The sequence below is a fragment of the Nuphar pumila genome, chromosome 7 (genome assembly GCF_984573655.1).
Source record: "Nuphar pumila chromosome 7, dmNupPumi1.hap1.1, whole genome shotgun sequence".
Lineage (NCBI taxonomy): Eukaryota > Viridiplantae > Streptophyta > Magnoliopsida > Nymphaeales > Nymphaeaceae > Nuphar > Nuphar pumila.
In genome coordinates, this window is record NC_143255.1 from 9,885,952 (window position 1) to 9,900,432 (window position 14,481).

The 14,481-nt window shown below is 38.3% G+C and overlaps 2 protein-coding genes across 2 annotated transcripts; both read right to left on the reverse strand.

Annotated features, from left to right (window-relative positions):
* Positions 1–718: 718 nt before the first annotated feature.
* On the reverse strand, positions 719–4,372 carry LOC149831093 (zinc transporter 5-like). The gene is made up of 3 exons (XM_090012931.1): positions 3,749–4,372; positions 1,242–1,391; positions 719–1,025 (listed from the first exon to the last, which is right to left on the reverse strand). The coding sequence occupies exons 1-3, from the start codon at positions 4,370–4,372 to the stop codon at positions 720–722; spliced, it is 1,080 nt and encodes a 359-aa protein (XP_089869057.1). The 3' UTR covers position 719.
* A 4,850-nt stretch (positions 4,373–9,222) lies between these two features.
* On the reverse strand, positions 9,223–13,649 carry LOC149831094 (zinc transporter 5-like). The gene is made up of 3 exons (XM_090012933.1): positions 13,026–13,649; positions 9,830–9,979; positions 9,223–9,616 (listed from the first exon to the last, which is right to left on the reverse strand). The coding sequence occupies exons 1-3, from the start codon at positions 13,647–13,649 to the stop codon at positions 9,311–9,313; spliced, it is 1,080 nt and encodes a 359-aa protein (XP_089869059.1). The 3' UTR covers positions 9,223–9,310.
* Between the last annotated feature and the right edge of the window lie 832 nt (positions 13,650–14,481).

Sequence of the window (14,481 nt, forward strand, 5' to 3'; positions counted from 1 at the left end):
TGAAACTATGGAATTATGAAAATACACGAAAAAATAACAGAAAATACAAAAAAAAAATTTGAAAGTACGAAATTATATATATAAGAACCCCTCCGATAACCAGGTCACTCAATGGGCCTTACTCCATGTAAGGTAAAACTAGAGTGATCATCTTATTTTTTAAATGCCTGATAAGTCGATTGCCTTTTCTCTGATATTTTGGATTTTCCTTTTGCATGACATATGAAAGAAAACACAAGGCTGGGTGATCGTGTCCTCTCAACCTGAAGTTTTACCTCACAGAGGGGCAGGCCCATTAATTAAGGCCTTGTTTGTTTCATACAACTTACATGGGAGAATGTTGAGTTGGCAACCTGATATAATCATTTTTGGCCCTGAATGAAACAAAACATCACAACATCATGGTGCAAAAGTGTCATAATGGCACAAGTGGCATATAATTTTTTTTCACCACCAACCACTTTTTAAAAGTGGATTCATTCATACCTCCCCCCTTATGAAAGTTTTCGCATGGGCACTACTTTTAGAAATCAGAAACAAACGAGGCCTAAAGTCCTCGGTGAGGGTTTTACTTTGTTATAAGAAAAAAGACTTGTTAAAGAACGAGCTTCTCTATTTCTGTATTTACATTAACCAGTAGCAAAACATTAGTCTTAAAGGGCCTTGGATTTATACTCTAATTTGGTAGTTAAGGGATCGGAGAACTATATTACATAGTTTTAAGCCCACTTTGCCACAAGGGACATTAAGCCTGCCCCAAGTAGAAGAGAGACATTGGCTAAAACTTGAAGCTTCCCACTGTTCTGCATCCTAGGAGCCATGAAATCAGCTGCAAGAAGATCCACAAGCGCCATGTAAATCAAGATCCCGGCTGATGCAGCGTTGAAGACTCCCTCCACGATTAGAGCAGTTGGGCTATTCTCATTGTACACAGAGGATATTCCGATGCCGATTGCAATCCCGACGGGAGTTGTGAGGGAGAAGAATATGGCCATTAAGGCTGTAGCTCTTGTCTTGAATTTTGCCTGAATTTTCATAATCATGTCAATTAAAATCTTGTAATATTTCTTAGTGAGAGAAATTAAAGTAGCACGATACGAAAACAGGTTTATGATAATATTCTAAGAAGCTCCATTTATACTAATAAGAAGAGATCTAATCTCATGAATTTGGCCGTGAGATAGAATCAATGATCAAATGAAAAGGGGGAAGAAAAAGGTTAGAGCTTATGCAATGCTTACCTGAACAATGCAACCACCAAGTCCCATTCCTTCAAAAAATTGATGGAAGCTCAAGGCAGCAACCAAAGGTCTAATCGTGCATGGGCTTTCAGATGCTCCCAAGGATATCCCAATGATGACAGAATGGACCACAATGCCCAATTCCAAAACCTGGATCACAATTAAGTCATAACATAAGCTCGGGCGTTAACAGCATTAATGCACAAGTTAGCATGCAAATTTCATTAAAATGCAATGCTATCAAGAATTCCAATGTACTACTATTTCCAAGTTCTGACCACTAAGGCAGTGTTTGGATGCATCGACAAATCAATACAAGGTGGGATATTCTGTTATAGAGCAAGATCCAATTTCTGTAATATCCAGTTTATTGCTGGTTGCATCCAAACACCCATTTCAGAAAAGGCAGAAAAAGTTGTTCCCTTTTAAGCATCAACTGTGGCCTTAAGGGTTTGTTTGGGTGATCAAGGATTTCTGTGGAATTGGAATCCAATCGCGCAAAACTGCGCTTTGTAGCTGAAAATGGCCAAAGGATTTAATGAAATTGGATTCCAATTCCCCCAAATTCTCTGAATCCAAACACGCCCTAAGTGCCTTCTACGATTCATAGTTCCTAACAGTACGGTAATCTTAAAGCGTCGAGGAAAGTTGGATCCTTTTCCAGCATCCCTTCAAAGAAAACTCATCATATGAAGTAAAAATAGAGAATTTACTGAACCCCACCTATGATTATTTGTTAAATGCACCTGTGGGATCACATTAAGTAAATAAAACTGACACTTATGTTTTTTTTCTAGATGGTACAGTACTATGAAGAGTAGCTAATAATTCCCTTTTGTAAACCAAGCTCCACGTTTATGATTTAAAAAGGAACAAATAAAACTATTTGAGCAAATAAAAGTAACACCTATTTGCTCAATGTGACGTTGACAAATAGTTTTATTTGCTCGTTGTGACCAAGCTCTTCTAGGTCTGAGGAGGTCACATTGATCAGATAGTAGAGAGTATGGTACAATCGGGCATGCACACACACACACACACACACACACATTAGAAAAATTGCAATGATACCATAAGAAACAAACATCCTCTGCAAATTGAATTGAACACAGTTTCTATCAAACGCTAAAACACAATTCACGTTTTCAATTACCCAACCACTACAACCTTTCCTAGGAAAACTTATCCGACTAAGATGGATTCATGATCCGTTTCAAATGCTATTTGTGCAAAAAGTATACGTACACAATACGCTATACAAAAAAAAATCGTATGCCTCATATTTAAACATGTATTCTGATGATAACATGACTAATATATAGATGATTCAGAATATCATTTTTTTATTAATAACCGAGACATTTAAAGAAAGTTTACCAGAAATTTACCTTTTTTCACAAGGCCAAACAAGAAAGAAGGAAGAAGAATCCAAGGAAAGCAAAACGTAAAGTCAGAAGCCATGCCATATATAACACAAATTAAGAACCACACAGACCTATAGTTACCATTAATTAACTGTGGTTAACTTTCAGTTAAACTAACATGAGAATAATGCATTAACGCCCTCGAGTGTTTAAAATACCTGCCCATCTCTTTTCTAAGGCTAAATAAACAATTTTAAACTCCAAAAGGCAATATAAAAAACTCAAAAGAACCAAAGATCAATTGACATGCACGTTCGACTCCAACCGGTGTGCGGGTGCTTTTATCAGTGGTACAACAAAAACTATAACCCAAACTGGACCCACATATTACTCGAGTCAGGTTTTGGTTGATCCGAATAATATTCAAGTATTCAGGTTCTAGTCGAGTCAGGTATCAGACACAAACCCGATCCATAGTCTTGTTCATTACCTAAAAAAACTATCACCGTGGGAAGCAGATCAGATCATGCTGAACATGAGCATTTTTGCTCATGCATTTTGGATGAATTGACTTTTTAGCTTTTCAAAATACAAATCGGACGGCCACGATGTTGGCATGAACAAAAACGCTCATGTTCAGCATGATCTGATCTGCTTCCATCACCGTGACAATTTATAAAATTGACTGCTTCCACGTGCATCTCTAACAAACATAGTCACAAATATCAGTCATTTTTTAAAAATCTTTATCATTAGATTTCCCAAAACCTATATAATCCAAAAAATATGAATATAAATACAACCTATTTTGAAAATATCATGTTTTTATTGTGATATTAAGGAAGTATTTATAATTTTATATACTTTTTATATTTTAATGTTTGTCTTATACTTATATATTTTTAAAGATTAAAAATAGCCGGGTTCTCAAAGATTTCGTAGAGGAGAGTTTTTGTTTTTTAATTTATGAGGAGATTTTCTTTCTTCAAAAAGATGGCATAAGAAAATTTGTTACTATTCTAACAACCTCATGCTGCTTAACCAGCATTGCTACTCAATGGAAGCCTAACACGAAGCCCACAAAATACCTTTTTTTCGACCTCAAAATTTGGAATGAAGATAAAGTTTTTGATGGATACGTACCTGTGAGATGACACGGTGACGGATGAATTCGGACGAACTGTCCAGCGACAGAGCCGCACCCGAGCCATGTGCGTGACCGTGGGTAGCGTGATTATGAAGGTGCATCCCTAACCCATTTGGAGCAGCCTCTTCATCGTCCGTCCCGACCGTCCTAGCCTTTCTGAGCTCCAACTTGTTATAGTAACCAGTAGCGAAGGAGTCCACCATGAGCGTCCCCAAGGCCGACAGCATCGCGATGAAGCCAGCGAAAGGGAAGTTCTGCCACGGGTTCTTGCTCAAACACGACGATCCGAGGCTTTCGAAGGCGTCCGGTAGCACGTGAATGAAGCCGGTCGCGAGGATCACTCCGGCCGCGAAGGCCTTGATCACAAAGAAGATATCTTTTTCTGGATTCAATGCGGGTATGAACTTCCCTGCGATGGGCAAACATACCCCAACTGCACTGGCCGCGAGGATGGAGCCGATCGCCGCTATTTTCAGCCTCAGTGCTTGGTGTTTGTTCCGGCAGTCATCGCCGGAGGCGCACAAGTCGCTGCCTTCGTCTGCGACGACGATGAGAGGTAGAAGGAGGAGCATCAGCAGGAAGAGCACAGTGGGAGAAACGAGGGTGCTTAGCTTCATCATGGCGGATTAGCTGTGGGGTTTTGGAAGGAGGGGATGAGTGATTGAATATGGGGAATAGGGGGGAGAGAGTGATATATAGTGACGCGTTAAGGAAAGGAGTTTGGTTTGAACTCAAAGTGCCTACATACGTAGGCGGTAGGGAAAGCTCAAGTCTTTTCTTTTCAATGGACTGTAACGGCCTTTGGCCTAATCACTCGGAATCGGTTCGTGCAACTAAATAGCTCAAGGCGAGTAAAACTCTGATAGAAAAATAAAATTTTGCCTGTGAGAAGTTTTGATATGATAACTTTTTCCTTTAAATTTTTTTTTGCTTGTTTGTGTAGTTGGAGAAAAATGGTACTGAGTTGTTTGTTTATGCATAAAAAAAATTTCAACCATCAATGATTGACTAATAATAGTTAATTCATCACAGAGAATTCTATGAATACGATGGTAGCAAGGTCTCTTGTGTAGATGTTCTGAAAAGACAAGTCTCTTGATGGAATGCCTAATCCAAACGATAAGTTGCTTCAATTCCTTGTATTTAGGTATATGACAGCTTGCTAATAAAAAAATATATATGCTAAGAAAACAGGTTCAATATAATTTTTTTTTTTTTAACAATTCGATGAATAGTTAGCAATATACGCATGAAAGTCGTTACAAGAAAAAAGAATTGGCACTATAATACGTGCAAACTTATTAGAGAAACCTCCTTCTTATGAGAGAGAGAGAAAAAAAAAGGTATACTGGCAGAAAAAAAAAAAAAAAGAAGGGCGTCTATGCTTGGTTGCAGAAAAACCAAAGAGATTGAGAGGGTGTCTCTCTCTTGCTGCAAAAAAATGAAAGAGAGGTGTCGCCCTAGCTGCAGAAAAATAAAAGAGATTTATAAGATATGTCTCTCTAGCTGCAGAAAAACAAAAGAGGAGAAGGAGAAAAGGGTGTCTCTTCCTAGTTACAGAAAAATGAAAGAAGGGTGAGAGAGGAGGCGGGTTGCAGAGAAAAAAAAAATGCAAGCTGACATCGTGGCCGTCTGTTTGCATTTTGGATGAATACCACGTGATTTTGTTGACTTTTGAGCTTTTTAAAATGCAAATCCAATGGCCACGATGTCAGCATGAGCAAAAACGCTCATGTTCAGCATGACCTGATCTACTCTGTGTTATAGCTCAAGTTCATGTAGTAAAACTGCAAGACTGATTGTCATGACCAAACACAATTTTGTCACAGCTGTGTTGGCAGAATGACAAAAGAGAAAAGGACATGCTTTATTCACGACTCATCTTCTCCTTTCCCTTGTCTATGCTCAGGCTCAAGAAATGACGACTGAGAAAACCACCTTTCTTTTTGGCCTCTGAGTCCCTTTCTTTGTTTACCTTTTCAAATGACTTGACGGGCCTAGTCAATGAGTCCAATATGACACATAATTTTAACGTTTAATGTATATCATGTGTGATGAGTGACACGAGCAGGATACATATACACGTTGACATATTTTTTAACATGTATAAACGTTCTTTTAATTTTTAATATTATTGCAGTATATGTATTTCGTAGTATTTTTTAAAAATTTATTATTAAGTATCAAAAATTAATTTATTATTAAATTAAAACTGAAAACAAACAATCCATGTCACCTTATCATATTTTTCAAACTAGAGTAACGTGTCGTGCCCTTGTCTTTGTGATGTAGAATGCATGACGTAGGCATGAACAAAACAGTCATTGAGTACCCTTAAAAAACAAAAAACCGAAATCCCGCTGGCCGGGGCCCATGCATTTGAGATGAGTTGGGCCCACTCATTTCAAATGCATGAATAGTTCATCTCAAATGCATGAACGGTTCAGTTATCTTACTCCAAACCATAATTTTTTATTTGGGTTTATCTTTATCAAACGTAATCACTTATATATATATATATATATATATATATATATATATACATAAACCCTACGGTAGAGAAACAATTTTAGTGGAAGTTGATCTCTCCCCACTACTCCCCCTTCTTCCCTCCTCTCCCAACCCCACAGCTAAACAGCCATGAATAAGGCAAGCTCCCTCCTCTCTTCCATTGTGCTCTTCCTCCTGAAGCTCCTCCTTCTACCTCTCGTTGTGGTCGCAGAGGAAAGCGGAGACTTGTGTGCCTCTGCCGCCGGACTGTCGACCGGAACAAAAAACAAGCACTGAAGCTGAAAATTATACGGTGATCGGCTCCATCCTCACGGAAGTTCATCCCCGCGTCGAATCCAGAAAAATATATATTATTTGTGATCAAGGGACGGCCGGCTGAAAATCACGGTGTGCGGCAGGACACCTTCGAGAACCTTAGATCATCATCTTTGAGTGAGAACCCATGGCACAACTTCCCCTTTGCAGGATTCATTGCGACTTCATCTACGATGATATAGAGAGGTAGAAGGAGGAGCATCAGGATGAAGAGCACAGTGAGAGATAGGAGAGGGCTTAGCTTCTTCATGGCTGCTTAGCTGTGGGGTTGGGGGAGGAGGGGGAGTAGTCGGAACAGGGGACAGATCAACTTTAACTGTTTCTCTAACGTAAGGTTGATATATCAAAAAAACGTGATTACGTTTGATAAAGATAACCCCGAATAAAAAATATGATTAGTAACTGAACTAGCCATTTATGGAAGGCTGTTTAACATTTCAGTTATTACGTTAAGCCTCTTGCATTTTAGGCAAACGGATCAGATATGATTTGATATTTAATCTGAATCAGATGTTACTTTTGGATTCGGATCCTTAAAGCAAGATTCAAATGTGCTTTCAGGTTGGAAGAGATTTTCTTACTCAGATTAAGTTCAGATTCAAAATGAAGCCCGAACCTTATAAACAATCACTAGACTTATAAACCTTATCTGTTTCGGTAATAGGGTGGAGATGATATGCGTCTGGTGTTGCATTTTGCTGCAAAATGAAGCCCGAACCTTATAAACAATCACTAGACATTCTTTCCTTAAGAACTTGTCCTTAGCTTCCTTCTTTTTTGTGTGATGAGGAACCCTTACCAAGGAACTGGGTTGAGGTGGTATCCGATGTGGTAAGCTGGGTCCTGGGTCAAGTTGAAGGCCCAGGATCGAATCCCCCTACCACATGGGGCGGCTGTTGTTCTGTACGGGTCCGCATAACCCCAACTTGCCTTTAAAAAAAAAAAATTAGGCCTGCCTTACTGCATTGTAAACTTTGGGTGGGGTCTACAACCACCCTGAGTTACATTCAGTCAATTTTTAACTACATCTTCGGCTTTGGTTTGGGTTAGGTGGGATTTAGATTATGTTTACACCTAACACTTAAATGTAGAACTTAACTTTGATTAACCATGCATGTTAAACCCAACCCTCTTTCTCTCTCATTGGAGGCCTTTAGTTGAGCATTCAATCTTGTTTCATGAAAGTCTCAGGTATAATCATGCGAGAAGAAAGAAGCCATCATATCTCAAGAGTAAAGTTGACGCAGTGAAGAGAGGATTGCTCATGAATCCCGCAAAATCGACACCCTAGCGCAACTATGAAACTTTGGAATTATGAAAAGACACGAAAAAATAACAGAAAATACAAAAAAAAATAATTGAAAATTTCAATATTTCACCATCAAGCCCTTTACGCCTCTTTAGAATCAATATTTATAATGAAGAGAGAAAAACATTGGAAATCCTAATACTAATATGAATATGAGACATGATTCAATCCTAAACTTTGATCCAAATATATATGAACCAAATTCAATCAACTAAATACTTACAAAAAACTCAAATAATGAGAATAGATCTAAATGGAGTCATGGACCCTGAACTCGATAGTATCTCGCTCTTGCTCCTACATCAAAAGTGCAAGTTCATTACCCTCAATAAGATCGATATGCTTAAGCGTGGCAACTTTCGTATGAAGGTGCATGCGACCCATGCCTATGAGTCATGTTAACAATTCTAGCATTGGATGCATGAGGCAACTTAGACCAAGTAAACATATATGTGATGCATATCTACTTGACAACAGAGTAGGCCAGAGCAAGAGGTGTCCCTGAAGGTGTTACCATAAAGACTGCCTTGAAGATAATGCAATTCCTGTCACTTGGATGGATCCCACCTTTGTTTTTCTGATGCTATCCATGCTTCGGATGGATCACACAGAAATGGTCCAAAGTGAATGGCACGTAGTGAGCCATTCCAGGATGGGTTTTGGTTGCGGTGCGGTTCATCATGAAGATGAACAACATTCGGGGTAGGTTAAACTGGCTTGGTAAACTTAAATTTGAATAATTTATTATGCACATGCCCTCACACATACATGTTGGTGTGCTTTGCATATATATATATATATATATATATATGAGAACCCCTGGCCGAGAACCAGGTCACTCAGGGCCTGATCATTTTTTTTTAAATACTTGATAAGTTGATTGCCTTTTCTCTGATATTTTTGGATTCTCTTTTGGAATGACATATTAAAGAAAATACAAGGTTGGGTGATCGTGTCCTCAACCTGAAGTTTTACCTCACAGGGAGGCAGGCCTGTTTGTTTGATACAACTTACATGGGAGAATGCTGAGTTAGCAACCTGATATAATCGTTTTTTCGCCATGAATGAAACAAACATCAAATCATCATGGTAGAAAAAGTATCATAATGGTACAAGTGGGATCTAATTTTTTTCCACCACCAACCACTTTTTATAGGTAGATTCATTCATACCTCCCCCCTCTTATGAAAGTTTTCGCTGGGCTGTGCTGGCAGTACTTTTAGAAATCAGAAACAAACGAGGCCTAAAGTCCTCGGTGAGGGTTTTACTTTGTTATAAGAAAAAAGACGTGTGAAAGAACGGGCTTCTCTATTTCTGTATTTACATTAACCAGTAGCAAAACATTAGTCATAATGGTCCACTTAGGGCCTTGGATTTCTACTCTCATTTGGTAGTTAAGGTAGGAGAACTTTCTTACATATTTTTAAGCCCACTTTGCCACAAGGGACATTAAGCCTGCCCCAAGAAGAAGAGAGACATTGGCTAAAACTTGAAGCTTCCCACTGTTCTGCATCCTAGGAGCCATGAAATCAGCTGCAAGAAGATCCACAAGCGCCATGTAAATCAAGATCCCGGCTGATGCAGCATTGAAGACTCCCTCCACGATTAGAGCAGTTGGGCTATTCTCATTGTACACAGAGGATATTCCGATGCCGATTGCAATCCCGACGGGAGTTGTGAGGGAGAAGAATATGGCCATTAAGGCTGTAGCTCTTGTCTTGAATTTCGCCTGCATTTCATAATCATGTCAATTAAAATCTAGTAATATTTCTTAGTAAGCGAATTAAAGTAGCACGATAAGAAAACACGTTTATGATAATATTCTAAGAAGCTCCATTTATACTAATAAGAAGAGATGTAATCTCATGAACTTGGCCGTGAAATAGAATCAATGATCAAATGAAAAGGGGAAGAAAAAGGTTAGAGCATATGCAATGCTTACCTGAACAATGCAACCACCAAGTCCCATTCCTTCAAAAAATTGATGGAAGCTCAAGGCAGCAACCAAAGGTCTAATAGTGCATGGGCTTTCAGATGCTCCCAAGGATATCCCAATGATGACAGAATGGACCACAATGCCCAATTCCAAAACCTGGATCACAATTAAGTCATAACATAAGCTCGGGTGTTCAACAGCATTAATGCACAAGTTAGCATGCAAATTTCATTACAATGCAATGCTATCAAGAATTCCAATGTTTCTACTATTTCCAAGTTCTGACCACTAAGGCAGTGTTTGGATGCATTGACAATCAATACAAGGTGGGATATTCTGTTATAGAGCAAGATCCAATTTCCCGAATATCGTGTTTATTGGTGGTTGCATCCAAACACCCATTTCAGAAAAGACAGAAAAAGTCGTTCCCTTTTAAGCATCAACTGTGGCCTTAAGGGTTTGTTTGGGTTCAAGAATTTCTGTGGAATTGGAATCCAATCGCGCAAAACTGCTCTTTTTGGCTGAAAATGGCCAAAGGATTTAATGAAATTGGATTCCAATTCCCCCAAATTCTCTGAATCCAAACACGCCCTAAGAGCCTTCTAGGATTCATACTTCCTAACAGTACGGTAATCTTTAAGAGTCGAGGAAAGTTGTATCCTTTTCCAGCATCCCTTCAAAGAAAACTCATATGAAGCAAAAATAGAGAATTTACTGAACCCCCCACCTATGAGAATAATGCATTACTGCCCTCGAGTGATTAAAATACCTGCCCATCTCTTTTCTAAGGCTAAATAAACATTTTTCAACTCCCAAAGGCAATATAAAAAAACTCAAAGAACCAAAGTTCAATTGACATGCACGTTCGACTCCAACCGTTGTGCGGGTGCCTCTATCAGTGGTACAACAAAAACTATAACCCAAACTGGACCCACATATTACTCGAGTCAGGTTTGGGTTGATCCGAATAATATTCAAGTATTCAGGTTCAAGCCGAGTCAGGTATCAGACACAAACCCGATCCATTGGTGTCAACAGGTCGGGTTTACATGGACCAAACCCGAGTCCAGACCAGAATATCTGATTAATACATGAATCCGGGTATAGTTTGAAAAAATTTATACCAGATCCGGGTCCCACCTGAGTTCCGCTTAAGACCCACAAATTTTCAATGTAAAAATGATAAAAAATATTTTATTACCCGGTATGATCCTGGTCTCGTTCATGTTGTTTTTATCGGGTTCGGGTGTGGTTTCTCTTATAGTGAACCCGATACCATACCCAAAAATCAGGTTCAAATCGGGTTCTAACTGGGTCCAAACCAAACCCGACCCATTGACACCCCACCTAGGACTGGGAGGCGTTATATATCGAAGAAGACCACAAATGTGGCGTGTGCTGCGACAAAAAGAAATCAATGCAGTGGACCATTAATGGAATAGCTTTATGATAAAGCAGCAGATGACCATTGATTCATATACAGAGGCTTCCACCTTGGAACCACATAGTTATGAAATTTGTGAATTTCAAAAAAATTGTGAAGCCCAAGGCTAGGCTACGATCTAGAGTTCACTCCGTGTCTGACTCATAGGGATGGTTTGGTTTTAGTTTTTATTTTTGGAAAATTCTCTTTAGGGCCAACCATTTTTTGCACCTAATTTTTAATTCCTTCGATATGGGCCTCTAATTTTTTGGAAACTGCCAAACATAGACCTATGGTTAACTTCCATCATCTTGGGAAACGTGATTCTTTTGAGTCTTTTATATAACTTTTAGAATTGAAAAGTATTTGCTTACCCTAAAAGTGTAGGCATTTGATGGCATTATTGCTATTTGATTTAATTTAATCTAGGTTTAACTTGGGTTAACGGTCAATGATAAGAATATATCTCTGTTAGGCAGACCGTATCAAGAAAATCAGAAACGTAAGGCCCTTTTATTTTTTTTACTAAATTTATCATATTTTTATTTAGTTGTCTGTCATAAAAGGGACGAACGTAAAGCACACAAATGGCAAGAAACTACCGTCTAGTTTTTTATTTAAAAGCTCAAAAGAACATTAGAGAAGAAAAGTAAAACACGAGACTTCAATGATGAGTATATATATATATATATATATATATATATATATATATATATATATATATATATATATATATATATATATATATATATAGAAAAAAATGAGTCCGTGCTAAACTCATTTGGTGTTAAACAGCTTGTTAAATGGATTTTTGGGGCCTCTACGGTGCTTTTTATGCAGTTTCAGCTTCATAAATGTGTTGGATATGGTCGATTTACTAAGAATCCCCACCTGGATCATGTGTTTTTGATGAAAAAATAATGTTTGGAGCTTCAAAATTTTATAAAGATTTTTTACTATTAATTTTTCAAATTTTATAAAAAAAACCACCAATGTTTTGCAATCAAACCCAAGAGCTGTCCCTATAAAATCAAGTATATAAATTACATTTGTACAATCAGAATTTAAAAATAAAGTTAAAAAAACCCGGAGAAACCTATTTAACAGGTGGTTTAGCACCAAATGGGTTTAGCACGGACTCATTACTCTTTATATATATATATATATATATATATATAGAGAGAGAGAGAGAGAGAGAGAGAGTTCTCTATATATATGTTTTTCACTTCCCTATGTATATATGTATGTATGTAGTCTTGTTCATTACTGAAAAAAAACAATCACCGCCACAATTTATAAAATTGACTGCTTCCACGTGCATCTCTAACAAACACAATCACAAATATCACTCATTTTTTTAAAATATTTATCATGAGATTTCCACAAAACCTATATAATCAAAAAAATATGAATAAAAATATAACCTATTTTGAAAATGTCATGTTTTTATTGTGATATCATTGTATTATTAAGGAAATATATATAATTTTATATATTTTTTATATTTTAAAGTTTTTCTTATGTATTTTTAAAGATTAAAAATACCGGGGTTCTCAAAGATTTCGTAGAGAAGAGTTTCTATTTTTATTTATCAGGAGATTTTCTTTCGCCAAAAGATGGCATAAGAAAATTTGTTACTATTCTAACAACTTCATGGGGTTTAACCAGCATTGCTACTCAACGGAAGCCTAACACGAAAACCACAAAATACCTTTTTTTCGCCCTCAAAATTCGGAGAATCCCAAGTGAAAGAAGATAAACTTTTTGACGGATACGTACCTGTGAGATGACACGGTGACGGATGAGTTCGGCCGAACTGCCCAGCGACAGCACTGCACCCGAGCCATGTGGGTGACTGTGGGTAGCGTGAGTATGAAGGTGCATCCCGAGCCCATTTGGAGCAGCCTCCTCATCGTCCACTCCAACCGTCCTAGCCTTGCTGAGCTCCGACTTGTTATAGTAACCAGTAGCGAAGGAGTCCACCATGAGCGTCCCCAAGGCCGACAGCATCGCGATGAAGCCCGCAAAAGGGAAGTTCTGCCATGGGTTCTTGCTCAAACACGACGATCCGAGGCTCTCGAAGGCGTCCGGCAGCACGTGAATGAAGCCTGTCGCGAGGATCACTCCGGCCGCGAAGGCCTTGATCACAAAGAAGATATCTTTTTCTGGATTCAATGCGGGTATGAACTTCCCTGCGATGGGCAAACATACCCCAACTGCACTGGCCGCGAGGATGGAGCCGATCGCCGCGATTTTCAGCCTCAGTGCTTGTTCTTTATTCCGGCAGTCATCGCCGGAGGCGCACGAGTCGCCGCCTTCGTCTGCAACGACGATGAGAGGTAGGAGGAGGAGCATCAGGAGGAAGAGCACAGTGGGAGAAACGAGGGTGCTTGGCTTCTTCATGGCTGCTTAGCTGTGGAGTTGGGGGATGAGTGACTGAATATGGAGAACAGGGGAGAGAGTGATATATAGAAACCGTTTGACGCGTTAAGGAAAGGAGATTGGTTTGAAGTCAAAGTGTCGACATAAGTAGGTGGTAGGTCCCCTGAAAGCTCGATTTTTTTTTTCAGTGGACTGTAACGCCCTTTGGCCTAATCACTCGGAATCGGTTCGTGCAACTAAATAGCTCAAGGCTAAAAGGCTAGAAAAACTCTGATAGAAAAATAAAGTTTCGCTAATGAGAAGTTTTGATGCGATAACTTTTTCTTAAATTTTTTTTTTCTTGTTTGTGTAGTTGGAGAAAAATGGTACGAAAAAAATTTTCTCTTGTTTGTTTGTGCTTGAAATATTTTTTTTACTATCAATGATTGACTAATAATAGTTAATTCATCATAGAGAATTCTATGAATACGATGGAAGCAAGGTCTCCTGTGTAGATGTCCTTGTTAAAAGAAAATTGTGTGAAAAGACAAGTTTCTTGATTAAATGCCTGTTCCAAACTATAAGTTGCTTCAATTCTTTGTATTTATGTATATGGCAGTTTGCTAATAAAAAAATATATATATGTTAAGAACAAAAGTTTAATATAAAAAAATTTATTTTAAGTGTGTACAATTTGACTCGGCTTTGGATAGCTCATATTAGATAAAATACATTTATTTTAAGTGTAATATATATATAGAGAGAGAGTTATTAAAATAAAATTAAAATATTGATGGTATACATAGAGTTGTGTCAGCTGTCACTGCGTGTTCGACTAGTGTCATCCATGACACGCTCACCGTGACATGGTAGA

What these genes read in the sequence shown, in the direction of transcription:
- LOC149831093 (XM_090012931.1), bottom strand. Translation starts at nt 4,372, where the DNA reads ATGATGAAGCTAAGCACCCTCGTTTCTCCCACTGTGCTCTTCCTGCTG. An exon ending in GTCACCGTGTCATCTCACAG is followed by an intron (nt 1,392 to 3,748) that starts GTACGTATCCAT and finishes ATTGTGATCCAG; the next exon opens with GTTTTGGAATTGGGCATTGT. An exon ending in TTGGTGGTTGCATTGTTCAG is followed by an intron (nt 1,026 to 1,241) that starts GTAAGCATTGCA and finishes ATGAAAATTCAG; the next exon opens with GCAAAATTCAAGACAAGAGC.
- LOC149831094 (XM_090012933.1), bottom strand. Translation starts at nt 13,649, where the DNA reads ATGAAGAAGCCAAGCACCCTCGTTTCTCCCACTGTGCTCTTCCTCCTG. An exon ending in GTCACCGTGTCATCTCACAG is followed by an intron (nt 9,980 to 13,025) that starts GTACGTATCCGT and finishes ATTGTGATCCAG; the next exon opens with GTTTTGGAATTGGGCATTGT. An exon ending in TTGGTGGTTGCATTGTTCAG is followed by an intron (nt 9,617 to 9,829) that starts GTAAGCATTGCA and finishes TATGAAATGCAG; the next exon opens with GCGAAATTCAAGACAAGAGC.